Raw genomic sequence first — 27,377 nt, 5'->3', positions numbered from 1 at the left:
ATCCCCTTTCCGGTCGCAACCCCAAGAATTATTTAAGGCATATATTGTAGTTTTTTTTTTTACCAATTTGGCCACTGGCTAGCTCCAAACTTGAAGCATTCGTCCAAGGCGAGAGCAACGAGCAAATGTCCAAAACGAGGAGGAAAGCCACCATTTTCGCATAGCTGCAGCTGCTGGCCTCATGGTGCGTGCCTGAATGACACAAAATGCAGCCAAGCCCTGCGACGGAAGGATTATAATGGAACGATGATTGAACTAGCTTGCCCTATAGGCCTGCAGATAAGCCTAGCTCATGTAAACAAATGCTGTATTGGCATCTAAAGTTTATTTTTTTATCTCGAGCCAAGCCAGGCCTCTCTAGGGAACTTATGCTGATTTGACGTGAGTAAAGCAGCAGCAGCAGTGGCAGTAACATACGTAAATTAGTGCCACTGCCAGAGAGGAGGAAAAGACCAGCGTAGCTCACTGTTCCTTGACATTGTGTATGCACACAGGCTCGCTTCCCTTTATTTCTACTCCCTCCCTCCCTCCGTCCCACAAAAAATGTAAATCTTGCTTCTCGAGAAATTGAATAATTTCAAATTTAATTAAATTTATACAAAATAGTATTATTTTTTGTGTTACAACATAAATATCTTTAAATTAATTATATAATATATTTTTATACTATATCTATTCGGAGACACAAATATTAGTAATTATTTAAATAAATTTGGTCAAAATTAAAATAATTTGACTCCTCCAGAATCGAGATTTATATTCTTTCTTTTTGGGACGTAGAGAGTAGCTTCCTTCTCATCTTTGGGGTTGGGGTTGGTTGGGGGGGGGGGGGCTCGAGCTCCTTTCTGTGGTTTTCTGCGCTGTCATGCATCTGCTCCAAAGTTTGGGTTTTCATTCGATTGGGGAAATTTCCGTGAACAAGTTTGTGTGAGAAATTCATTTTTAAAAAGTTTGTGCGAGAAAAAAAAATGTTATGTATGAGTGCTGCCTGACTGCACGTATGCAGTCAGGAACACTGATAACAGAGGCAAGAACCTGAAGAAGAAGTGGTTTTCAGGCCTCCTCCCCAAAATCCAGAGCAACGAGATGACAGAATTTAGAACAATTTGAGTACAGGATGATCAACGTTATGTCCGGGGGACCAAGGAGTTCACGGTACAGCTGATAATCGCAGGGGAATTACTAATATCCCACGAACCGAAAGGAAGTCGAGAACAAATAAACAGCCGCAGGAAGCAAAAGGCAGGAAAGGAAGAACAAAAATGGTGACATCGGCATCGCTCTCTTTGTACACACAACAGACAACCGGTTACTTACAACGGATTACACTCGTATGCATCCAAGAACTCAGCTCAGCAATGTTGTTTCAATCACTCGCTGATAGAATCGAAGCCTCCATCCACGAGTTTTTTCTCGGGCAAATCTCCTCATCTCGTCTCCTCTTCCAACCAAGTCGCTTCTTCCTTGCTTACCGTGTTCTCTTCCTTGTCTCTGTCTCCTCCACGACCAGTAGTAGTAGTCGTCGTACTGCAACTAGCTCACATGGGCGCGGTGCAGCCACCAGCCATGGCGACGCAGCTGACGCCTTGGCGAGCTAACTAGCTAGCTTCAGTGAGTGAGCGAAGCATCGGCCTCAGCGTCAGCGTCAGCATGAGCCCGCGCGTAGGAAGAGCTTGGGGCGGTGGGTCAGGGCATGAAGAGCTTGTTGCCGCACTTGCAGCGCCAGGCCTCCGGGTAGTACTCGAGCGGGAAGCTCCGGCCGGGCTGGATGGCGACGTGCACCGGCCGGCAGGGGTGGCAGCCCCCGCACCGGCTGCGGCACGTCGGCGGCGACGACCCGGGCCCCACCAGCCCCCGCCGCGCCGCCGCCGTCCCGGGGTCCCAGGAGTACCCTTCCTCCGGCGCCACCCGACCGGCGGCTCTCCCCCTCGCCGACGTGCACGTCCCTGCAGAAGGCGAGAGAAAAGACACGCATGTGAGCTGGTAGTAACAATAATGCAAAGAACGCAGGCGAGCGGCCGTAAGAGTCGGCTGGCATGTGTGTTGTGTGAGAGTGCCGTACCGAGAGCGGAGGAGCTGAGGAGGAGCAGCAGCAGCAGCAGCACGGCGGCAGAGAGGCCCCGTCGCAGGCACCGGCCGCTGCCCGGCCCGCCCATGGACGCCGCCCGAGATAGCTCGACCAGGACCAGATCTCGCGCGCGCCGCCGCGCCGGCCTCGGAGACGGAGCGAGGCACTGTAGCTGACGAGCAAGGCGCCGGGGGAGCTGATGATGGAGAAGAGAGAGCGAGTGGCGTGTGTGCGCGAGTCAATTCGCACGCATGGACCGACCGTGCCGTGCTTGCACGCGCTGAGGGATCCAGAGGGAGAGAGAGCCCGAGGCGGGGCTGCGGTGGGGGTGGTGTCTGGGGGCGCGGCGGGCGGGCGTGATGACTGCGCTTGCTATTTGGAGCACCTAGCGCGAGCTGCTGGGCGGAGGAGCAGGAGCCAGGACGGGGTGGCGGTGGCGGTGGCGGTGGCGGTGGCGGCCTGGCGGCCTGCTGGCTGGGAAGGTCTCCTTTGGTTGTGGTGGCGCTCCGCTCGGGCGTCGCGGCGTGCGGGCAGGGCTCTTGGCGCCCCCTCGTGCGCCTTGGCCTGGGGGGCAGCAGCAATTCGGCTCGCAGACTGATGGGCGGGCGGGTCGGTGGGGTCGCGCGCGGCGCTCGGCCTAGGGATTCGTGAGGGGCCGCCGGGCGGCCCGGGGCCTGGCACGGCGTGCTGGCCGGTGGCGTTGCCGTGCCGTGTGCACCGCCTGATCGGTACGTGCGAGCTCAGACGCCCTGGCATGGCCGGGCCGGCTTTTTTCAGAACTGAAATATGAGGCCCGTCATTCTGTACATGTTGTAAGACACAGTCGGCGGTCGCAGCTAAACTTAGTACGCCGTTAAGCACAGTGATCAATGTTATAGGTCGGCTTATATGATGCCATGCACAATTTTTAACTATATATAAAGAAGAATTTTCGCAAAAAAAAAAGAGAAGGAGAGAGAAGAGAGATGATGGTATAATAAGGTTGTCGTTTTGCATTCTTTAATTTTAGAACTAGTATAGACCACCACTATTATTGACCGAGTAGTTTGTTAACATGCAAATAATAACATCACCTTTTTTCCCCACAAATAAACAGAGTTAATAAACTTGCTACGAAATAGACCTGTGCACTTTAGATCCAACCCGTCGATGGCCCAAAGCTCACCCACGGCGGCGATCGAGCTATTGAATGGGCTTGGGCAAGGCGACCAGGGTGACGAGAACAAACTAGACCTAGCCTGAGCTCGGTTTGAAAAGCATTTTTACATTTTCATCATCGAGTTAAAGTACCAACACCTGGAACTACTACGGAATTGTAGGAGTCATCTGCAGCGCGTTACGCGGATGGAGAGAAGGACATTTATAGGCTTTACCTAGATTCCTCCTAGCTGCGACAGCCATCACATCCTCAACCCTCCATGCATTCATGTCCGGCGATCCATCCCGCGTTGGGCTGTCCCGGTGGCTTTCCCCGCGATTAATAAATTGGGAACCGATTAGAGGACAAAGTACACTCACTTGGTGGCACATGCGCGGCTCTGACACCCTGCGCGCGGCTCTTGTATTCACCCGGCCGGCGGTCAGTCCACAAAGGTTACAACAAGTACTGCTCTTCACTTGTAGCCTTGCGAGTAACTTTATTTGGGGCACACTTCTGGAGGAAAACAAATTAAAGAGACGGTGTTCTTGCCAAAACTTTATTTGCGCCGTGCATGGGACGCGCGCAGAACCAAACACATGACCCATTCGCCGGCAAACCTTTTTTTTTGTGTGAATAAAAGAGGACTGAGGGCCTTGTCATTTCAATTCCCCGGAAAGTGTGCAAGAGAGTATCAGATTGATTAGTACAGTAGACACTAGACAGAGATCATCATGCAGATAATTTCCTGGTCGACAGGAACCAAATGTTGCATTCTTACTCTGCTCCCTGCATCTAGCTAACAGTGTTTTTCTCTCACATCAAATTAGCATCAGCCAGCAGCCAGCAGCTAGCCAGCAATATTTTTTTCTCACAACAAATCAACACCAGCCACAGCACACAGGTTATTTCTTCTTCTTTTTTCCGAGATAATACAGGTTATTTCTTCTCCTCTCCATTTCTGCACGCGAGGCTGCCTGCAGCCAACCTGAATCACAAAACCGAAAGGCTGCGTGCATCGATGGGCGATCTGACCTGATGAACGCAGCTAGCGGCCGGGCGTCGTCGTCCTCTGCTGACTGCCGGGGCACGCCGTCGTACGTACGTCCTCCGAGACGGGAGCCGTCAAATCAGCTGCCGTGACGCGTCCTAATAACAACCACGCCCAGACCGCAACATTTTTTGTGACCCAATCCATGCTGGCGGGCGCGCGCCTTGGAACGGCCAGGCCAGGCCAGCATGCTCGAACACGCGACGAAAGGCCCCGGACGATCACCTGTCCGGCCGGTCGGTTGCTCGTCGATCCGAGCCCGGCAACAAGTAGGCCCTGTTTGGGAGGGCTTCACCAGCGGCTTCACGAGCGGCTTCAGGTGAAACTCTCCCAAACGTTTGTTTCAGGACCGGCTTCACACGTGAAGCCGGTTCTGAAGCCGTTGGTGGCTTACACAGGCAAGGTGAAGCCATGAAATCGTGGCTTCACGCGGCTTACACATCAATCTAACAAGTGAAGCTGTTTTACCAAACATTTTCTAAAACGGCTCCAACTCCACCAGAAAAGCCGCTCCATCTGAAGAGCCAGAGCCAGAGCTATTTTTGGAAGAGCCGAAACCCTGCCAAACGGGGCCTAGCTTCCCTGGCGGCCGCAAAGGGATCGACTTGTAGCTAATCGCAGGTGTGGCGCCGGTCGACCGGCCCCCCCGAGAGCGAAAGGCGTGTAGTGGTGAGACATCACGTCTGCCGCCGCTGCCTAGCTACGAAAAAGCACGGTACAGATTTCTCTCTGGTGCGGACGTATGGTGTGTGATGTAATTCTCGGTTGTTCAAGGTTTTTTTTTTCTGTAAAACTCCAGGGATGTACTGTGCGTTACGTTTAATACATTCCTCTCTTTTTCGCAACAAAAAAATGTAAAAGGGAAAAGGCACGGTACAGTTCAGTGAATTCTCCAACCGGCACGAATTCATGCCACTTTGCAAGCTCCCATGAATGCGCATGCGTGACACATATATGACGTGATTCTTTACCAAAAAAAACAACCAAGTAAGAAATGGTATCGCATTCTTAAACTCGTGTCGACTCTTACTAGTCGAGGAAAAACGTTGGAGGAACAAATGCGACCTGGGATTATTAACCCTATCTGTATTCTGTACTACAACAACAACCTGCGAGTTTAACGGGTCCCGGCCCGGCCGGCAGTCGGTTCCCATCCGGCGGGGGCAACCGGCCGGTCGCATCGGAACAATCAAGGGCAACCATGCGTGCGTTACGAAACAGCTGCACATGCATGGATCGGTCGCCCTAGCCCTTAGCCAGGGCCGGCTCAGGCACCATGCGGCGGAGGCGACCGCCGGGGGCCCAGCACGGAAGGGGGCCCAATGTCTGAGAATCCCCAGGTAGCCAAATGTGTGCTAATTGCTGATCAGCGGATAGCGATACGTCGATACGTCGCGATGCTCCGAGCCTCTAATTGGCGATTGAGCATACGAGCGACGAGGAGGAGGAGTAAGCTCTCGCCGTCGCCAACAAGCCCTGGTCTCTACATGCCTGTCGCTCCGGCTGCCGTAGGGCAGACACTGTCCGTCTCCATCACGACTTCACAAGCTAAGCAAACTCTGCAGTCTGCACCCTTGCAGGAATCAGGATTCGATGGGCTTGGCAAGCCTGTCCGCGTGCTAGCTGTTGCAGCTGCTGCACTTTTTATTTTGTACTAGGCAATTATGCTTGTGCGTTGCTACGGACAAAATTAGTATAAATATCGGATACGTGTTGGTGCCCGTGTGTTAATTTGTAGGGATCTATATAATCGAGTCGTGGATAGAGAGAATTTGTTCGACTCACATACGGGATGGACTAAGACCAACATACCAAATTAAAATTTTAGGTGAAAATCTTACTCACTTTAGTAATAGATATAGAGTAGATTATATACATTATTTTTTAAGAATTATATATATGTCAATATTTAGCCTAAAAGCCCATAAAGTCTGGTTCGCTCGGGGGCACTCAAAATCATAGAGCCGGCGCTGCCCTTAGCCCTCGCCCGGCGCCCGTGCACGTACGAGACCCGGCCGGGACGGACGTGCACCGGAGGGCCCGGTGCCCATGCATGATGCGAGCAGTGGAGCTAGGGCTCTAGCTTAGTACAGCGGAGCAGCTAGCTAGGCTTGTGATTAGAAATAGTGACCCCTACTTGGACGTGGGAGTGGGACTAGACTGCCCCCGGGCCCCGCGCGCCTGCATGCTTGCACACGCACGCACCCACGTACTGGTGCGTGGGCCCCGCCGTGCATTGCATGGATCGAGTGGCCAGCTGGGCATCGGACGGCGCTGTTGGCGCATCGCTCGCTCGCTCTTGGTGTGGTGGACGACGGGACTCGGTGTACGTGCGGCAAGTGTGAAGTGTCCGATCCCGCCCACTCTGCCCGTCTGATCCTATCTGCATCGACCGGATCACTCCTCCGATGCATCCACCTTCCGCTGCGGCTTTCCCATGCACCCAGCCGAAACGAGACAGAGACGTCCGGTACTGCCATATGGCAGTAGCAGTAGAAGTGCGTGCGCTTGGTTAATTTTCTTGTTAGCTGTTTTGCTATCCTGTTATTGCAAGTCGAGTGCAGCCAGTGGTGGAACTAGGATTGAGTTAAACCCCGGGCCGAGTTTTAAATATAGTTGTGACAAAAACCAGACATCGACAAACTCATAGTTCAAAAGATACACGAGAACATAATGGAAGTTCAAAAGATACACGAGAACATAATGGAAAGATAGAAAACATACAACAAGTGTCATCGCGAAGTAGTATATTTATTCTTCTTCAGTAATTTTTTGGACTTCTTCAGCAATTTTTTAGGCCGAACCCCGGGCAATGCACGGGTGGCCCGGGGTGTACATCCGCCACTGGGTGCAGCTACGTGAACCCGACTTTAGTTGCTATCTGTAAAAGCTGGTTATCTTTGTCCAAAAAAAAGTGTGCGCGCTTGGTTGATGATTCTTCAAGTCAAGTCAAGCGCGGGTGACTTTTCCAAGATAATACTCATTCCGTTTCAAACTATAAGTCATTCAAAGAATCACGAAGAGTCAAATTTTTTCAAGTTTGACTATATTTATATGATAAGATAATAACATTTATGATACCAATTAAACATCATTAGATTCTTAGTACACCTATTTGATATCATAAATCTTTTTATATATTTCTCTTTATAATTTTGGTCAAATTTTGAGATGGTTTAACCCTCCAAGATTCTTGGAATGACTTGTAATTTTGAACGGAGGGAGTATCTTAATTCGGCTGGTCTGATTTCGGTTAGTTCAATACTAGGTTGCCTTCATCTGCTCGTCTTCAGTTCATCCTACTTCGACATTGTCGGTGTGTGTCTAGGTTGCCTTCCCTTTCATAAATCTTAAAGTGTGTTTGCTCCTCCATCTGGAGCATCACTTGAAGGCTGAAGCCGTCGGATTGGATCGGAGGACCTGAAGTGCTTCGTCTCCAGGAGGACCGGGCCCCGCAGCCACTCCCTCCAAAGCCAAATGCATGGATTGCGCCGTGGATCCAGGCCCGGTCGGTCCTGCGCGGCGCGTAGCGTAGCACTACTAGTATACTGCAGCAGAGGAGAGGACGGCAGCAGGACAGTGCAGTGGTGCCGCCAAAAGGAGCGATGGATATCCGTGCGGCGGGAGAGAAAACTGAAAAGGGCAAAGCCGCTGCGCGCCTGCGCCCTGCCTTCTCGTGAAAAAAAAGGGGGACCCCGCGCGCGGGGCCTCGCTGCCACACGTGCAAACCCACACGGGAGCTCTGTAAGATGTCTGACACGTGCGGGACCAGCCAACCCACGCACGCTTTGGACTTTAGCTCCATCCAGCTGCTACTGTACCAGCCAACCCACACAAAGTCATGGGATTTATTTCGACCCTTTAATTTCTTGGCCTCAGCGTTTAGCCGAACTGATACAGGCTAACTCGGTGTGCTCGAAGAGAAGATGACAGTGATGATGAGCTTGTCCAATGTTTTACTAGCTCAGTTGGCAATGTGCTGTTAATTCGTCGGTCCAGTTCGCTCGACGTCCTACACGCGCCCAGATAGATTAAATGGCCAGCACAACTGCCCGTACCTAGCAAAGTACAGTACAGTGGTACCCTAGCTAGCAACATTACGTTGGGCATGTTTGGATCGAAGGGCTAGAGTTATTTTCAGCCAAAAATAGCCTAAACTAGTCTAAAATCTCTAAACATGAGGACTAGAGTTGGCTATTTGGAAATAACTCACCTCAAAAAACTAGCCCACCCAAGAGGTGATTATTTGAGCTATTTGATGTGGGTCCCACTAGAAAATCTTTTTTTCTCCTCCCCTGTGGCCGCATCGGGCCGTATCTCCCTCCGTCGCCTCCCGCCGCCGCCTCCCTGCGTTGCCTCCCGATCCGCCGGCCTCCCGATCAGCCGGCGGTGACCCGCCCCCTCCCCTGCGTCATGTCCGCCGCCGCCCTCCCGATCCACCACCGCCGGCCGTGACTCGCCTCGTTGCCTCCCCCACGAGTGCCGCCCCCTCCCCCACGCGCCGCCGTGTCCCTCTACCGCGCTATCCCCAAGCCGGCGCCACCCTCCCGGCCCGTTGCTCCGCCGCGGAGGCCTTGACCGCGGCGCCACTCCCCCTCAACGCATCGCCGTCGTCGGCCCCTCATCCCCGACCGGATCTCCATGGACGGCTTCAACTTCTTCCCTGCGAACACGCTCCTGCTCCTCGTGCCGGCCTGGACTCGTTCGACCTCAACTCACAGGTGCCGCCGGCCGAGAATTTCCCCCATCTGCATGTGTACGGCGCATTCCTCCAGGGCCACGGGGAGGAAGGAGCTGGGCTCGACCATGGCTCCGGTTACCCTCCCCCTTGCGCACCGCGCACCTTGGGAGTGCCTCACCTCACTCCTGGGCTTGGCCGTGGCTGGGTGGCTCCGCCTGCACCGCGTGCTCGCCAACTTCAATTCGGCGCATCGTCATCGGCGGGAGGCGGTAGCGGTGGAGGCGGCGACGGCATGCCGCCATGGCCTGACCACGGTGGAGGCTCGTCGTCCGGTGCAGGCGGCCGCGGACGGGGGCGCGCGAAGGTCTCTTCGGCTGGTCGTCATCGTACGCGCTCGTCCTCGTCGAACCGTGGCCGCGCGAGCTCGCATGGTGGCGGGGGTGGCCGTGCAGCAAGGGGTGCCGGCCATCCTCAAGCTCCCAGTGGCAACTACATCAACGTCGATGAAGAAGAAGGATACGAAGAGGAGGTCGAGGACTTAGGCAGCTCCGGCGGCCCTCCGGTGAGCTATGACACTCGAGTGAATTGGAATGATCTGAATAATGGTTATTTGTTGCAATTGTGCTTAGAGCAAGTGCAAGCGGGCCATTACAATGGAAACCAAATGAATGGTGATGGGTACAAGGCTATATCCTATGGTTTTTATGCCAAAACTGGAAAGAAGCATGGCCGTGGGCAGCTAAAGAATCAAATTGGCATACTTAAGAGCACTTACTCTTTTTGGTGCTACTTACAAGCACACACTGGTTTAGGGAGGAAGCCAGATAGAACCATTGATGCTGATTCAGATTTCTGGCGTACACACACAGAGGTATATTCCATTCTTGCCCTAACTTGCCCTTCTGATCTCTTGTGCAAATTAATAATCAATGCGATATACATAGATTACTGGTGAAAATTAATAATTTGCGCTAACTGGTAGACTATGTATCTACCTGCCATGTTGTCTTTTTCAAATGAGGAAAATATACCTGGCATCTCTTGTCAAGCAGTATATGACTTTCTGATCTCTTGTTAAGTACTCCAATCAGGTGATTAAATAAATCATAGTATTAGTTCATCAGGAAGGAACAACTAGCTAGCTACTAGGTCCCTGGTCTTTAATTCTGCATTAATAACCCGGCCTTTAATTCTGCCATGTTTGATTGTTTGTATGCCTAGTACTGCTTTGATGTAACATGTTTTTCCTAAAAAGATGCACAACTCTCTGAGGTCTGAATTTCAGCTTTGATTTCACCTGTTTTAATAACACGTGCTTTGATTTCAGCTTTAATAACACGTGCCTAGTACTGCATTAATATTAGTTCATCAGGAGGGCTTATTCCAGCTTTGATTTCACCTGTTTTGACTACCTATCATCTGGGTTATATTCGGTCTAGATATACCAGCCTTTTCTCACCCAGAAAATAATGAAATAACTAGCTAGGGGAGCAACTAAGTGACAACAGGACTAGAAATCACTCATAAACTCATTTGCTGTGTGTCATGATACTTTAGGAATAATTTTGTTTCAGCATTCATGTGTATAGAAATACTTTTCAGCATTCATGCAGTCTACTTTTTTTCTAATGACTTCTTTGTTTGTTTGCCATCAGTATCTTGATGCTTCAGTTCTGTGTACACCAATTGAATCAAACTAACTTATCTGCCTATCATTTGTACAGAACAAACCTTGGCTGAAGAAGTTGAGATGGGGTCCTCCAGGAAACTTGGACTTGCTAGAACAAATGTTCAGTTCTAGTATCATTGATGGAGGTGGTGCCTTTGTGCCTGGAGATGATTATGGTGCTGCCCAAGAAGGTGCTGAGGATGCATGGCCCAAAGAAGCAGAAGAAGAGGACTTTCAGGAAACACCAAGAAGCACTAGTAGTAGCCAAAAGAGCAGTGGCAAGAGGTCTATTGAGAGTACTACCAGCACTTGTGAAAGTCCAGTCAAGAAGAGCAAAAGCCCAATGGTTCGTTATGTGAGGGACTTGTCCATTACCTTCAAGCAGGCCGTGCAAATCAACAGTCGGGAAATGAAGAAACGAGCTAGTGACAAGAAGGCTTTTTCAGTGAGGAGGTGTCAGCAATTGGCTTTTGAGTGTGGTGTTGAACAAACAAGTGAGGCTGTCTTTGCAATGGCCAAGATGTTCCAAGACCTCTTCCAAAAGGAGTTCTTTTGTGGCAACTTGACACCTGAGCTTAGGCTTAGTTACTTCAAGAAATGGTGCAGAGAACAGGGTTTGGAGTAGTTAGAATGGTACAATGAACCTATTATGCGTGTCATGTGTTGGACAACTATATATTTGTGCTGTCTGTGATGTGTTGGACCTTTTATTTGTGTTCATGTGCTGAATCTTCTAATATTATGCTAGCTATCTTACTGTTCTGATAATTCATATGACTCTGTGCGATGTTAATATTATTCTCATCTTGTATGTATGTATTTCTCCATTGGTACAAGTTCTGACTGTTTCCTATTTGTGTTTAATCAGGATGAGTCCAATGAACAAATGCATGTCGAAGAAGCTGACGGAGGAAGCACATCATCAAGCGATGATGAGGTTATCTCCTTGTGCCGCAAGAATTTTGTTGTGCAACTGGTCCCTATCTTGGGTATGTACTCGGATAACCACTTTGTCAAACTGCCACCTAGATCACTATTTGCCCCAGAAAGTGGTTTGCAATGGGTTCAGAGGACTTTAACCCGAGATAGTTCTTGCTACAAGATGTTTAGAGTTGAGAGACCATTATTTAATAGGCTGCATAATACTTCTTGGAGCACCACAGTCAGTTAGACAAGCAGAGGACCGTCTTATTAGATCTTTGGAGACAATAAGTCGGACATTTGATATAGTTCTGGCTTGTGTCCTTAGATTAGCACCTGACATAATTAAACCAAAGGATCCGAAAATTTCTGTGGTGCACCCTAACCTAGAAAATCCAGATTTTTTGCCACATTTCAACAACTGCATAGGAGCAATAGATGGGACTCATGTCAAGGTTGTGGTGCCAAAGAGCAAGAGGATTCAATACTTGAACAGGCACAATGAAACCTCACAGAATGTGCTTGCAGTTTGTGATTTCGACATGAGATTTACCTTTGTGCTGTCGGGATGGCCTGGTTCAGCACATGACATGAGAGTGTTCAAAGATGCAATGACAACACATGTTCACAAATTTCCACATCCACCACCAGGTAAACAAATGCAAATGTCTTACAACTCTTTCTGTCATTTTCATAATTGAACTATATGTCTCATTGTGTACCTGAATATCTAGGAAAGTATTATGTGGTTGATGCGGGGTACCCAAACCGCAAGGGCTACCTTTCACCATACAGATGTACGAGGTACCATGTGGAGCAATGGCAAAACGGTCCTCCGCCTCAAGGTATGAAAGAAACCTTTAATCATGCTCATTCAAGAGTTAGGAATGTCATAGAGAGGTCTTTTGGAGTATTGAAGATGAAATAGAGGATTTTATTGAAGATGGCAAAATTTCCAGAAAAAAAAGCAAACTAGAATAATTGTTGCTTGCATGACTCTTCAAAATTTCATTCGGGAGAGCAGAATTGCGGATAGGGAGTTTGCTAAATGTGATGCTGACGCAAATTACAACCCAATGCCAACACAACACGAATCGGAATGGCCGGAAGATGAACCTCTTGTTGAAGATAGTAACATGAATGATTTCTGTGATGAGTTGGCATATAATTTGTTTCATGGTTTGTAATATTATTTACATTCGGTTCATGAAGGACTTGTATGTTTGTGGGAGAAGATCACTTGTATGTTCCGCGTGAGACATGTTGATGGACAAATTTAATTTTCGTGTTTAAATAATATGTACACATGCTCGATAAATATATTTATGTGTGAATCGGATTTCATTTTTGTCATTCGTGCGTTTCACTTGATAATGGGTCTGGAATGATACATCCTGCAAAACAACACATGCTGAATGTTCACATTACGGAGACATCACTCACTTTACGTGCAGGACACACGCACAGCAGCATAGCACAGGAGAGCTGGGCAGAGCACAGAAGCAACACGGAAGGCCACAGCGTATTAAAGCAGAGTAGGATCCGGTGGAAATAGGGATTAGTTGGATCCAAATGATTGGAAAGGTACAAATAACTCAAAATAGCCCTTGGATCCAAACATATCAAGAGCTATTTCATTAGAGGGCTATTTGCTTGAACTAAATAGCTCTAGCCCAAATAGCTCTAACTCTCGAATCCAAACACGGCCATTGTTCCTATGTATCGATCAACCGCCGAACGAACTCGAAAGTGAAAATGCTCTGCTTTATTCACCACGTGCAGATGCCGAACGCATCATTCCCTGGCGAAACGCTACAGTAGCTGCGTGGCTTCTCAGCCCCGACTCCCATGGTCACGTGAGGCGAGCATGGTGTCTGTGGAAGCACCAGCCACCAGGCGCGCGCGAACCCATACCTGCCCGCCTCCTTCACTTTTGCAGCGTGTGATTTCGTCCGGGGCGCGGTGAGCTCGGTAGATCGATGGCGCATGCCATTGCCCCAAGGCCCCGTGGTCGGAGTTAGGGGTATGCCCTGTATTCCTTGACATACCCAAGATTTAAAAGAAAATACTAGTAAAAATATATAGATGCATCTCCAAGAGTTTTTCTAAAACACACTATCTTAATTATCATTTGAAGAGCCTTCTACATCAAAGTGGTTTTCTATATGTTTTCACTCTCCAACAGCTTTTATATATCTTGTGTACGCTCTAGAAAGCCATTTTCGTTATCTATCTTTAGTTAGCAAGAAATACAGAACAGGGGATGACTACATTTGGATAACCACTTAGAGAAACTGTTGTAGGGTATTTTTCCATCAAAATCTCTATTCCTAGCAATGAGAGGAAAGATATAGAGAGTCTTTTGGAGTTGCTCTTATACTGTCAAATATGGTTCATTGGCTCAATACACCAAAGCTCACAAACCAAGCCTAGAAATGCAGAAACTTACGTCCCTCATGTGATCTCAACGCTGTGGAGTACCGCTCGTGTCCTGCTATGCGAGTCGCGTCCAGTCGGTGCTCGGTGCTCGACGGGACGGTGGCTCTCCGTTCGGATGCTCCCCCACTCTGGTGATCGGCAAACGGAGACCTGACGGCCTCGCGACCTCATGTCCTCGCCCACATGGGCCATGGCTTGCGCCCTCTCCTGCTAGCGCGAGTTGCGAAGAATAGACGGTGCCTACCACCAGCCCACCTGGCACCGACGGCCAAGACAACGACGTCCAAGGCCCTCCTCTGACTGGTGGCCCTCTCGGACCACTGTTCTGTAATATTATTTAATTATTCTTGTTTAGAACTTAAATTTTGGTTACTATTATAGATTTGTTATGATCATTATAACTTATCATCCATTATATTGTGTATTTGCTTTGAAACATGGCATACCCAGCCGCAAATTCCTGGCTCCGCCACTGCAAGGCCCCCAACGCGGCAGCTTATCTGGGGAGAACGGAGGGAAAGGAGTGCACCGTGCCACCGGCACGGTCATGCGTTGGACCGGTCAACCGTGAACGGTGGTGTGGGACCGACGCCTCCGCCAATCAGACTTTCTCACGGGGCCCACCGGCCACCGGAGAGCCGCACTCCCAAATCCCGCGACTGGCAGCTGGCCACCTCCCATGCAGCCATGCTGACCGACCGTTGACAACAGCATCCAAAACCATTCGAGGCGGTAGGGCTTCGTGGACCGGGTCTATGGATATGCCTCAGGTACGGCTAGGCCCCGGCCGGTTCGGGGGCCCAGGAGCGGTCTTGACCGGGCCGAGCGTGCGGTCGCAGGGGGTCCACCACCAGCCAGGCCTGCCCCCGGGGACCTCCCACCCCAGCTGCACCCCGCGCAAGCGAGAATCGTCCCCGACACGTGGGCCCGCCATGTGCCTGGCCGGGTCGTTTCCGTCCCCTCGGCATGGGCCGCACGACTGCACGAGGGGGGCGCCGGGCGCGGCCTCCAGCTGCACCCCTGCCGCGGCGTGGGCCCACCGCTCAGCGCTCGCCAATCAGCGGACTCGGTAGACCTCTCTCCTTCCCGTGCCCCGCCCACGGGTCCCCTGTGGGGCCCACCCGTCAGAGCGCGCACGTACGCTTCCTCGCGTGCCAATCAACGTGGGCGGTCGTCGGGCCACCGGTCGGGCGCGTCGTCGGGTGGGTTCGAGTTGGAGTTGGAGTTGGAGTAGAGCCATGCGCGTCTTTCGCGGGACGTGACAAGTTCATGGCCCGATTTGGCCGGCTGGAGCTTGTGTGTCCCCTTTGCGTGTCTCGATCCATGTCTCCCCATGCATCAACTGCATCCGTACCTCTCTTAGAAAATGTGGGCCCTCTTTTGTTATCTCCGTCCGCACCGCATGCGAGAAACGGAACGGAGCCGTTCGTCTAGTTCGTCTCCCCAAATAATCATGTGGCCCCACATTAATTTCCCGCCAGTTGAATGAAATGGAGGCGGCAAAAGGCATTAGACACAGGAAAATGGCGCCAATTTCGATAGGTGGTTCCATCAGATTAGCATCTAATACGGAAGGGTAACTAGATTAGTATTATTCTCGTTTCTCTCAATCTACAAAACAATTGCATCTCAGCCAATTGTATCTCAATCTACACAACAATTACATCTCAGCCAATTCTCTCCATGCCTGACGAGATCAGTGCCGACGAGGCCAGCTGCATGGGGGCATCTCAGGCGATCCCCCCAATGGCTGACGAGCCTAACTACATGGAGTCCGATTCTCCACAGGTACCCAAATCTTGATACGACCTCTTGGTGCAGTCACATCCTCAGAAAACTTCTCTAGATAAACATTCCCTCATCTAGCACAATAAGAACAAAGTTAGAAACTGCAAGTCATAATGGATTACCATTCATAAGAACAAAGTTAGAAATGCCTATGCTCCAGACCGAACCTACTCAGGTAGAAAATTCTACGGAAGACAGGATACCTAAGGTTGGTATGAAATTCTGCACTGAAGAAGAGGCATACCAATTTTACAATGCCTATGCTCGAGACAAGGGTTTTAGTATTCGAAGGAGCAGTTCACATAATGTGAAAAACAGCACCACCATAAAGAATAGAACTTTCTGTTGTTCTCGTGAAGGTATTAAATCACTTTTTTTATTGTGCCCTTTCTTCATCATTAGGGATATAACATCAATTTGATCAATTATTTATTTATTTATCAATAGGTGTTCGGCATCCTGATAAAAGAGAAGAATCTTCCAGCTATAGTAGACCAGAGACACGATGTATGTGTCAAGCTCGCATGAAGATAAGTCTCACAGATGGATTGTACTGCATCTATGAGTTTGAGCCTGAACATAATCATATTCTTGCTACTAGCAGTCAAGTTCATCATTTAAGATCTCAAAGAAAAATAACAGAAGCACAACTCGCGAGTGTAGAAAATGCTAAAGCAGTTGGCATTTCAAATAAAGCTACCTTTGATCGCATGGCAAAAGAAGCAGGTGGAGTTGAGAATCTTGGATTTACTCGTGAAGATATGAAGAATAAATTGTATTCAAAGAGGTCACTACAGACAAACTACGGGAACACAGGAGGAGTATTGGAATATCTAGAGAAAAAAACATCAGAGGATGGAAAGTTTTTCTATTCCATTCAGGTTGATGAGGATGACTTGATAACAAATATTTTTTGGACAGATTCTAAAATGGTTGCAGACTATGAACTTTTTGGTGATGTTGTTTGCTTTGACACAACATACAGAAAATTAAATGATGGACGTCCATTTGGTTTGCTAGTTGGAGTGAATAATCACAAGAAAACAACAATTTTTGGTGTTGCACTTTTGTATGATGAAACTGCAGAGAGTTTTGTTTGGCTTTTCAACACATTTTTAACTGCTATGTCAGGGAAAAAGCCAAAAACCATATTAACCGATGAAGACGCAGCCATGGCAAAAGCAATCAAGATAGTACTACTAGAGACTCATCACAGAATTTGTGTTTGGCATATGAACCAGAATGCTTGCAAGCACCTTGCTGGAGTTGTGGAGGACTATAAGAAGTTCAATAAAGATTTTCAAAACTGTATTTATGATCAAGAGGAGGAGGATGAATTTATAAATACATGGAACAATTTGCTAGACAAGTATAAGCTACAAAACAATGAATGGCTGCAAAGATTATTTGATAAAAGGGAGAAATGGGCCTTAGCGTATGGAAGAAATACCTTTTCTGCTGATATTGTTAGCACTCAAAGAAGTGAAAGCCTGAACATTGAGTTGACGGGGTACATTAGTGTCAAATATGACATACTTACCTTTTTCGAGCACTTTGAAAGGTTGGTGGCAGATAAAAGAAATGAGGAGGTAAAATGTGATTTCAAGGCAACACAAAGTACACCTAAGTTGAAATCTGAGTTGAGAATACTAAGGCATGCAGCAAGAATTTATACTCCAGCCATATTTAAGGTATTCCAAGAGCAAGTGATGCAAACACTGAATTGTGATCTGTTCTATTGTGGTGAAAGTAATGCTGAAAAGGAGTACAAAATAAAGGTTTATGGTAGGAGGAATGAACATGTCGTGAAGTTTTCTGCATTGGAAGTTGAAGTAAAGTGTAGCTGCAAAAAGTATGAATTTGTTGGAATCTTATGCTGTCATGCGTTGAAGATACTTGATATCAACAATATCAAAAAAAAATCCTGAACATTACATACTAAATAGATGGACAGTTGATGCAAAAGTAGTTCATATAAAGAGCAATTCTGAGACACATGAAGATCCCAAAACAAAGTTATCAAAACGCAGACAGGAGTTATGCAGAATGTACATTCATTTAGCTAATCGAGCTGCAGAATCTGATGAAACATACTTAATGGCTGTGAATAATGCACAAAAATTAGCAGAAGATGAGGAGAAAAGCCTAAAAATAAGACCTGATTCAGATGTTGGTACCTCATCTCATCCCGAAGGTTCGCACCCCAGTATAGCCTGAGTAATAATTGTGTGAACACCATACATATGACACCAAACTAATTATTATATATTTTGTAGGTACAGAAGAAGAAGAACAAACTGTAAAACCAAAAGGGAGGTTAAGGAGAAGGAAATTCATGGATCTGCGAGACCTATTGGTGGTTTTGAGAAGGCAACACGGCAGAAAAAGAAGACCAAAAAAGACCCAATGGTTTCTGGTTCTGCAAAAGAGGCAAACACACAACGGAAAAAGAAAGGCAAGAATGACACAAAGGATTGTGGTCCTATAGTGGAAGTAGATAATGTAACATATGGGCAGCCACGCTACACTGACCTGGTACGAGATTTCAGTTATATTTAATTTAATACTATCAAGACTAGTCATATTTTCATTACTGATATTCGTGTTCCTTTTTCTTTGGTACAGGGGCATTGAGGGACTAGCACGTACCAAAATCAAATTCAGATGGCAGGTTACTATCCGGGCTACTATCCACATGAAAATGCTTTTGTACCTCCGCCTTTCAGTTCATTCTTTGGGACCCCTAACCATGGTCAAGATACGCAAGGAAATGTCACTCGGTCATTCAATCCAAATCCCTATAATGTGTTTGCCAATTCTAAGTGAAGTCCTATCCCATTAGGAGAACCGATGAGTCATGTGCTAAACTCTACTTGTTTTTTTTAGCTAACTGGTATATTTGATTTGATAGCATCAGACTGAATGCGGAAGATTGCATCTTTATTACTGTATCATGAAAAAATAGGGACTAGCACTAGAAAAATAAACTTGCAAAATAATGCTAGAGAGGTCATGAAAGCAACGTCACCTTCATGCTGAACAGCATCTACGAGCTGCTGCCAAATATCTTGAATCCACCATGGTGTGATGTCAGTTCGATGGACCTGAAGACGAAAGATAGAGTAGACATTCTCATAGCACAAATCGAAATCTCCAAAGTCAAATCCAGATCCCCAATCCAAAATCAAAATCGGAGCAATCAAAACCAAAATCGGAGCTTGAATCTAGGTTCCAGTAAATATAATCAACTCACTGCTATGAGCTTGAGGTCGTTCCTGCCCAAATCGAGTTTAACATATGAGATCTGAGAGGAATCGAGTTTAGCATATGAGATTTGAGAGGAGAGCAAACAAGCTTCGAGCTGAGAGGAAGAGGGGAAAGCGGAGAGAGACGGGTGGCTCAAGGCTGTGAGAGGAGAGGGGGAGATTCGAAAACGGAGGGAGACAGACCAGACGGACGGCACTGCACGGCGTGGACGGAGAGAATACGTGAGGGGGCCGGTCTTGGGAGGGGATCCAATACAACTTGGACACGTGTCTGGAGACACCGAAGGGAACACGTGAGGAGACACACAAGCTTCAGCCGATTTGGCCTGCTGGCCGCGCGTGTGTGGAAAACGCCACGCGAGCATGCAGTGACTACTAGTATATGGCTAACGTGCGCCCGCATTTTGCCGAGCGAGCGGCAGTACACGTGTAGCGTACGCGTGTCTCGCGTACTCTCACGCATCAACTCAAAGCACAGTGCATCATCAGGGAGCACAAAGTGGTTGTGGTACAGCGCACTGCTAGGCGCTGGATTTTGTCACGCTCGCGCTGCTCGCACACAGTGGGAAACCTATTTGGAACCATGCACGCCCAAAAGTATCGCTAGCTTGGCTGGTTGCCGGGGAGTTCGTCGGCGGCGTACGCACGTACGGCAAGACGCAGTGCACATCATGAGCTGCTGCCATATACGGAGTATACGACTATACTACGTGCACACACTAACTACAAAGTACAAGTACGTACGTACGTACTGGGAACAAACAGTACAACTGTACGCCAGGCGTACACACATACCGCAACTTTCGAGGTGACGCGACGGAACAAGTTTGGCCGCCGGCCCGGCACTGTGCCACTGCACGTGCGTGCTACGTACTGCTCTCTGCACGCGCCGACCCACTCGCGCAGCAAGCAAGCTACAACTCCAGCTAGCTTGTTCACTCTCACAGCTTGCTTGCTCAATGCTCGCGTGCGTGCTCTGTAGCATAGATCCGATCGGACACGCCACACCGGCGCGGCGCCGTGGTCGGTCAAGTCTCAATTCATCGGCCTGCATCGATCGATCGATCGACGACGGGTCGATCCCTGACGACCACTGTTGGAGCATTCGGCCGGTGGCGTCGTCGTCGGCTCGACACGCAGGTACTTGAATTGCCTGCTGTGCCGCCACGACTTGTGGCACCGGCGCTACTCCGATCCATGCATCTTGATGCCGCTTGCTTCAGCCAATGAGTGTGCGTGCGTGCGTGCCTCCGACGCAGCAAGCGGCGGCTATACAATTACTGACCTGCAACCACCGCGCCAGCTGCCGCCACGGCCGGTCGTGCGCCCCCTTAATTTCATCCTCCTTTGCCTGATGATGCAGGCCCGGGCGCCCAGATGGTCCACACCACCGGCCGGCGCCCGGGAAGAAGACAGGCACGTACACACGGACGCGAGGGGTCGACGCACGGGCGCTGCGTCTGCGTGTGTGCCGGCTGCTGCTGTGCAGGGTCGCCCCAACCGAATTACGAGCTTGTCGTCGATCCAGCAGTCACCGCCGACGCAAGAGCACGAGAGAGTTAAGCAACTTGGTTGCCAGCACGGTGCTGCTGCGTCCAAAGATTTCTACTGCTACGCGAACACATGCATCCATGATCCATCATCGCCAGCATAATGCCCCCGTTCTGTTGGCAGTCGTCGTCGCAGATCAACGCGCGTGGATGGGGCGGGCGTGCCCGTGTTATCCCAAGCATGCAATGTGTCCGGTCCGATCCGTGCGTAGGACAAATGGCCGGGAAAGCGCCCGTTACATCTTCCCTCACCCGTCCATTTATTTACCCTAATTTACTCGCAAGCAGCAACGATCGTGTATTCGCGTCTTGTGCCCATGGCAACGATCCGCTGCGCTGGCCTTCACTACAGGCTGCAGGCCGCGCGCGCGAGATCTTATCGGAGATCACCTTGTCAGACGCAGTGAATCGCCGGCTGTCCTCTGGGAAGCAAACCTGCATGGCGCAGGCACCGGCCGCGTGCAAGGCTCCAACCTCCAGGAGCCCCAGAGACCCGGATCTCTTCGACGACAACGGGGACTGGTCGGGCACGCGCGCCCGTTCCCGAACGGGGCGCTGGCCACTTGAGCGACGCGCGTCCGCGTGGCTTACCGTCCTCGTGCACTACTACAGAATAGGACTTTGTTCCAAATCATTTATCCCGATTACTTTTGGGCCCGGAACAAAAGGTGGCTTTTGTCCCGGGTCCAAAGGCTAGCCGGGCCAGCGGGGGACAGAGGCCTTTTGTCCCGGGTGGAGCCACCAACCCGGACAAAAAGCCCCCCTTTTGTCCCGGTTGGTGGCTCCACCCGGGACAAAAGGTCCAACCCCTTTTATCCCGGTTGGTAACACCAACTCGGACAAAAGGCCCCTCCACGTGATAGTTCAAAAGAGAGTTATTCTTTACTGAGTCACATGTACTACTTAGTTGAGTTGGCAAGGAAGCCATGCGCTAGGCAATAGGTCTTGGGTTCCAATCCCGCAGGGCGCAAATATTTTTTAGCGCGAGGGACATTTTGTCCCGGTTCTACCACCCGGGACAAAAGCCTCCAGCGCTTTTGTCCCGGCGGCCGAATCCCGGTTCCAAAACCGGGACAAATGGCCATATGGAACCGGGACATTTTGTTCCGGTTCTACCACCCGGGACAAAAGCCTCCAGCGCTTTTGTCCCGGCGGCCGAATCCCGGTTCCAAAACCGGGACAAATGGCCATATGGAACCGGGACAAATGGCTGTTTTTTTAGTAGCGGTGCAAGGGCGCGCGGCATGACTGACGGTGCGCTGCAGCCAGGGCCGTGAGGCCGGGTCAGGCGGTCAGCCCGGTCCAGCCTGTGCGGGCGAGAGGGACGCTTCGTTGCCGCCGCATTCAGCGCGCAGCTGCGGTGCCCTCCTTTGCGTTCCATTCACCGATCGGGCACGCACGCGTAGCCGGTTGCCATGGATGCCGAGGAGCCGATTCCGGAAAGAACCAAGGGCGCCTGGATTCTCGCATGCGTGCAGGACTGCAGGTGGCCTGACTTGGCAAGACGGAAAATCTCATGCAGGGTTGTCTGGGAGATTGAATGTTCTCGCCCGCCCTTTTTTTTTTTTTTGGAATGTTCTCTGCGGAAATTCAGTGGCAGCCAAGAAATTGGGGGGGGGGGTTCCTGCGCCAAAAAAGGCAACCATTTGGGGACCTCAACTTTATATGGGCCTTGTAGCATGGTATGGGGGCCTATGACGCAGGCCTCCGGAGAACCTGAAGGAGGCCCCTTTTTAAGAATGGCCCGCTAATAGCCTGCAGCACAGAAATGTTTGGGCTTTTTATCTGGCCCGCTGGACTCAAAATATGCCGCCTCGTCCTCTTTTTTTTTTATGATCAGTCGTCCTCTTTTTTCGCAGCTGTTGCAGGCGTGCAGCACATCTAATCTAATCATCTCAAGACTCAAGTCCCCCTCAAAACAAAAATCTAATCATCTCAAGTTTACTTATAATTTTCAACAGCTCTGGATTAAAAATTTGTAGCTGATGGCAACAACATCTCTTTTTTTTCAAAAAGAAGGAAGATGGCAGCGACCGATTTTGCATTGCGCTCGCGTCGTAAGTGGACGTGTCAAGCGACCTCGTGAATCATGAGTTCATGACCGTCCGCAGAGAGGCGCAACGGACTTCATGCCGCCAGGCAACCTTCACCCGCTTTGTCTTTTCCATGGCCTGGCTGACCGTACCCTATGCAGATCTTTTTGTTCAATGTTTGAAAACTTTTTGTCTTTACGTGTTGAACGCGACAATGTTGCCAGCACATCGGCATGGTATTTTTGTGTCATCATGGTTCATGCTGCTGATTAAAATTAGACACATTTGGACCATACCCCCCCTGATGCAAGCAACAATTGCAATCATACCCTCTCAGAACAATGTGACCGAATTTGCAAACTTCGTCATTTGACATTGCCAAGACGATAGTGGCGTCTCATGCCGTAATTTCAAATCCGCGCGATGGGTAAACAACTAGGAATATTGGCGCGCTAAGGCTGCGCCAGCAAGTGCTGTGCGTATGGGTATGGCCGATCAATTTGGGGAAAGAAAAGAGGTCAATTCATAGAAGTACGATGACAGACTGCATAATGTTTGGCAAGCTCAGACGGCATAATGTTTGGCAAGCTCAGGTAGTACTGATTAATTTACATATAGCAGCTGTTCGGAAGCTATAATATACATGTCTAACACCTGCCTAAATGCATTTCCTAGGAGGGTGCGGCCTCCCTTTCATTGGATGGTCTAGTTGGGCAACGTCAGGGAGGACACTGCTGGGGTTGCTAAGGATTCCATAGTAGTTCTGATTCACTACCTACTATTTAATTTACATACGGTAGAGGTATCTGGGCCATCGCAAATTGGCAGGCACAGTAGCATGTGCTGGCGTAGTTGTGTTAGGTCCATTGTCAAAATAGGATGTCCTTCTCTACACTCTACTGCATGGCTACCCTGCATTGAAACAGTGAGTTCAAATATTGCAATTACATTGTAGGAGTTACATAGATTAATGGATTTATTGGTGTATGCAAATCACCTAGTCTTGTTCATCTGGATTGGTGAGCTCTAACCGTCTCTTGGTCTTTTTAATTTTTTGGCTGCTGTGTGAATATCACTGTAACGAATATATAGGAAGGCAGGGTGTGTTACACATTAACGAACATGAAAATTATTGAAATGTTCATTTGGAATGCACTATTAAGTAGAAATTGTAGTATAGTATATGGCAAACTGATTTAGATTGTAATGTAACATACCTTGGATCATTTTTTCCATGGCTATGAGATGCCTCATCAATCGAACATTTGTTCTTTTTTGTCTTTGGGTCAGCAAGCTGCATGGGGAAAGCCAAGTATAATCTTGTTATATTACATAATCAAAAGGAATTTGATTTTCTATGCAATATAGTAGATATGGTGTTATGAGATATACCTGAGCTTTTTCTAAGTCTTCAACTGAGGCCGGAGTTGACAACAGATTGCTTTCAGATGATTCAGGAGCCTAAAATTATATGGACATAGTCAACACATAAATACAGCAAAGGTATGATCATCAAGGCCACAAATTGTTGGTAGTACGGAATTGTACCTTTTTCCTTGCATGGATCTCAAACTTAGTATTTTCTGTACCTGATATATCTATATGAGGTAATGCCGAGCTGATGTCCTAGCATAATTTAAAAATTATTGATTAATGTCTTGGTCATTGTTTCTAATGAAAGTAGCAGGTCTTTGTATGGTATATGAATACCTTATTGCATTCAGGTGGTGTAGACCCAGAACTATTTGGTGCAGTGATGAGTGTAGATTTATCAGTAGAGTGGAGTTGCTGGCTTTCTGTTGCTGATTGATGAGAAGGTTGTCCTTCAAGTGCTGAGTAAGTGCGATTAGGTAGATAAGGTAAGTAGTAGGTCATGTTAATATACAGAACCAGTTTTATGCAAAAGGTTTAGCTTATGTAACATACCGAGATGCAAGCGGGGTGGTGTAGATGCAGGAATGTTACCCATGCCTATAATAGCATCAACTTGATAGGTGATGTTGATATGCTGTAATGACATTGAGGAAATGCTTACACGGAGCTCATATTGTTTTCCATAGATGGCAGTTATTTTTGTTGGGAGAAAAATTCCCACGCCTTCATTAGCAGCAATGAGAGTACCAACTGGAGTGTCAATTATTTCTTGTGCTATGGATCCAAAGAACACAAGTTGTATAGTTCTTTCATTTTGTTGCTCTCTTGGTGCCACAAGATCGGTGGCAATAATAGGGAGACTGTACCTACATAATGTATGCAGGCATGTTAAGTGTATGAGATTACACCAAAGAGAAACGATAATTTATATAAGGGAATATAAATCTCTGTGATAATAACAGTCGAAGAAGAGGTTGTATAGTAAGGCAACACACATTTTTCAGAATATATGTAAGAACAGTATGGTACCTAGGTCCTCCTGTTGTTCCAGAACATGAAGGTAATGAAAATTCTGAGAGGGGCTACAGTAGTGTGAGTAAATATTTGTGAGGTAAAGAAATAACAACGGAGAAGATAAAAAGAAGGATAAAAGATTAGTCATAAGCATAATTATCCTACCAGGTCAGACAACATATATGGTAAAACAGAAATTAGCAACCCAATGTTTAGTTAAAATGAAAGCGTCTATAGCAGGCAACAGTGAACAGAGGTGCACATATATTTAGGTAAGGTTTTATTAGAACAGGTGGCAGTGCGCCTGAGTGGCTTTTTAGCAACGACAGCACACAAAATGAGTCAAACTGAACCAAGATGATCCTTAAGTAAGCACACACCTGCACTCAAGAATGCAGTTGGCCGGCCTTCAGTAAACCAGCGCGCACATGATGCCTATAATGACCATGACCACTTCGTCGAGCACTACGACATATAGGATGAACAGACAAAGCACAGGATGGCCTGATGTAGAAGACGACCCGGACGCAGTTGGCAGGTCATATTTTGGCCTTCTAGAAGGCATTGAAATAGAATCCAAGACAGGTATGGAACCCACACAGGGAGAAAGATGCACTGAAAGAAAGATGTTATACTGAAGCAATTAAGCAAATCAACATTGTAGCTAAAGTCGACGCCAACAACAATAGTAACGTAAAGGCAGAATAGCATGAATAACAACCCCCCAAAAAGGTAAGTGCACAAAAACAATATTCTAGTACGAAGGGCCTGCAGTAAATTGAATTGTGAAAGCACTAACAGCAAAAACAGAGCACATCCAAATAATTTAGAAAGGACACGGCTATTGCAGGCAAAAAATGGACAGGATAATGATGAAATGGCAAAACAAAGTCTTTACAACCGAGCACATGCAACATAAAAAAACATGAGCACAGACAATGAACAAATCATACTCTAAGACTAAGAGCATAGGCAACAACAGTCACGAAATAAGCACAGGCCAGCTAATGGTACAATATAGATAGGATTGACATGCATACATCACAACTAAAAGAAAACGACAGCATTCGTTCCGTGTTTATAGAGGCTATCCACAGACGGAAGGAGCAGGCATAGTCAGAGAAGGGAAAGAAGAATCATAGCTCATAACAACCATGATAGAATAATATTGGCAGGCAATGAAGAGCCGTAAAATCTTAAATTGATAATCTCGCCTGAATGAACACCAACACGACGACCAGCATAGCAAAGAGCAGGCGAGTGAATCCTGGACACAGTTGAAGCAAAATATGAGACGACCATAGCAATATGATGCGTAGCACAAAGGCACAAAGAAGACAAAATGATCCCTACCAGGAAAGAAGGATTACGATGAAGAAAAAGGGTCCGTCAAAACTACCAACAACACTGAAAATGAAGGCAGAGTAGAAAAAGGGGGAAAAATATAAGAACCACAAAGGGGGGAAATAAACAGAAGGAATGCAACAATCAACATCACGCAGCAGAAGAGAAGCTGAGAGAATGAAGCAGGGCGGACGGGTGGAGGAAGGCCGACAGATCTTAGAACTTACCGAAGAGGAACAGGGAAAGGATAGTAGCAGGAGCTTAGCGAGGAAGGAAGAAGAAGATGGCTGCAGTGGGCGGCGCAGCCGAGGGTAATGGCGTACAGGTGGGAGCTGAGGGCCGTGACAGCATGGATAATGCCGTACAGGTGGCAGCTGAGAGCTGTGACACGGAGCCGCACAACACCGACGTGGTGTAGGAGGCACCCAGTCCCCAAGCAGGCCAAAATAATGGATGGACACGGACGACGCACGAGAAGGCCCACGAAACTCAATGGCCCAAAGGGAAATGGAGCACGCATAGAGCGGCAACGATTGGAGGTCGCACAAGCAGTAAAAAGATGAGGCACGCGTCGCGCACGCAGAAGGTAGAAATTGCGGGGGCTTCTATTCACAGCGCGCGCGAGCCGCTGCTGTGATGTCGCGGAAGGGTCTACTTAGGAGCTCCCCAACACCCCACTGCTGCACAAACCGATCGTAATCCTGATCCATCTAGAACAAATAAAAGTATTCCACTATTGCAAAAACAAATAAAAGTGTTCTACAGGAAGAAAAACAATCAGATCCATTCTATCAAAAAATAGAAAATAGTCCAAGAACAAAACAAAATGTTTCCGAACAAGATAATTTTTATTAAAAAAGAAATTATTCACGAATAAATAAAAATGTTCCATAACAATATAAAACAAATAAAAATGTTCCATAACAATATAAAACAAATAAAAATGTTCCATAAAAGATAGAGAACAAATAAAAATGTCACGTCAAAATAAATTGTTTTAGAACAAATGAAAATGTTTTAAAAATAATATTGTCTAAATAT

The 27,377-nt window shown here is 48.1% G+C and overlaps 3 protein-coding genes and 2 long non-coding RNA genes across 6 annotated transcripts; 1 reads left to right on the top strand and 4 right to left on the bottom strand.

Moving 5' to 3' along the window:
* Positions 1-1,111: 1,111 nt before the first annotated feature.
* LOC120647230 (EPIDERMAL PATTERNING FACTOR-like protein 4) lies at positions 1,112-2,622 on the bottom strand. Its single transcript, XM_039923920.1, has 2 exons — positions 2,063-2,622; positions 1,112-1,946 (listed from the first exon to the last, which is right to left on the bottom strand). The coding sequence occupies exons 1-2, from the start codon at positions 2,154-2,156 to the stop codon at positions 1,687-1,689; spliced, it is 354 nt and encodes a 117-aa protein (XP_039779854.1). The 5' UTR covers positions 2,157-2,622; the 3' UTR covers positions 1,112-1,686.
* A 12,854-nt stretch (positions 2,623-15,476) lies between these two features.
* On the bottom strand, positions 15,477-19,224 carry LOC120647229. 2 transcript variants are annotated; one of them, XR_005664713.1, is made up of 4 exons: positions 19,009-19,224; positions 18,784-18,859; positions 17,914-17,968; positions 15,477-15,829 (listed from the first exon to the last, which is right to left on the bottom strand). It is a non-coding gene; the product is annotated as an uncharacterized LOC120647229 (long non-coding RNA). The 2 variants fall into 2 exon arrangements; XR_005664712.1 differs by having other exon boundaries at positions 18,784-19,224.
* Positions 15,828-17,789, top strand: LOC120647228 (protein FAR1-RELATED SEQUENCE 5-like). Its single transcript, XM_039923919.1, has one exon. It carries the CDS (start codon positions 16,265-16,267, stop codon positions 17,681-17,683), a length of 1,419 nt encoding a protein of 472 aa, XP_039779853.1. The 5' UTR covers positions 15,828-16,264; the 3' UTR covers positions 17,684-17,789.
* Positions 19,225-23,103: 3,879 nt separating the features above from the next.
* LOC120647226 lies at positions 23,104-25,049 on the bottom strand. The gene is made up of 8 exons (XM_039923918.1): positions 25,008-25,049; positions 24,531-24,844; positions 24,315-24,436; positions 24,153-24,230; positions 23,997-24,065; positions 23,822-23,898; positions 23,602-23,679; positions 23,104-23,516 (listed from the first exon to the last, which is right to left on the bottom strand). Exons 2-7 carry the CDS (start codon positions 24,622-24,624, stop codon positions 23,631-23,633), a joined length of 489 nt encoding a protein of 162 aa, XP_039779852.1. The 5' UTR covers positions 24,625-24,844; positions 25,008-25,049; the 3' UTR covers positions 23,104-23,516; positions 23,602-23,630.
* A 13-nt stretch (positions 25,050-25,062) lies between these two features.
* LOC120647227 lies at positions 25,063-26,737 on the bottom strand. The gene is made up of 3 exons (XR_005664710.1): positions 26,564-26,737; positions 26,346-26,399; positions 25,063-26,259 (listed from the first exon to the last, which is right to left on the bottom strand). It is a non-coding gene; the product is annotated as an uncharacterized LOC120647227 (long non-coding RNA).
* Between the last annotated feature and the right edge of the window lie 640 nt (positions 26,738-27,377).

This window comes from Panicum virgatum, chromosome 9K (genome assembly GCF_016808335.1).
Source record: "Panicum virgatum strain AP13 chromosome 9K, P.virgatum_v5, whole genome shotgun sequence".
In the NCBI taxonomy this organism is placed as follows: domain Eukaryota; kingdom Viridiplantae; phylum Streptophyta; class Magnoliopsida; order Poales; family Poaceae; genus Panicum; species Panicum virgatum.
The sequence above is the reverse complement of the archived record's forward strand: the minus strand, read 5'-3'. Positions and strand labels throughout refer to the sequence as shown.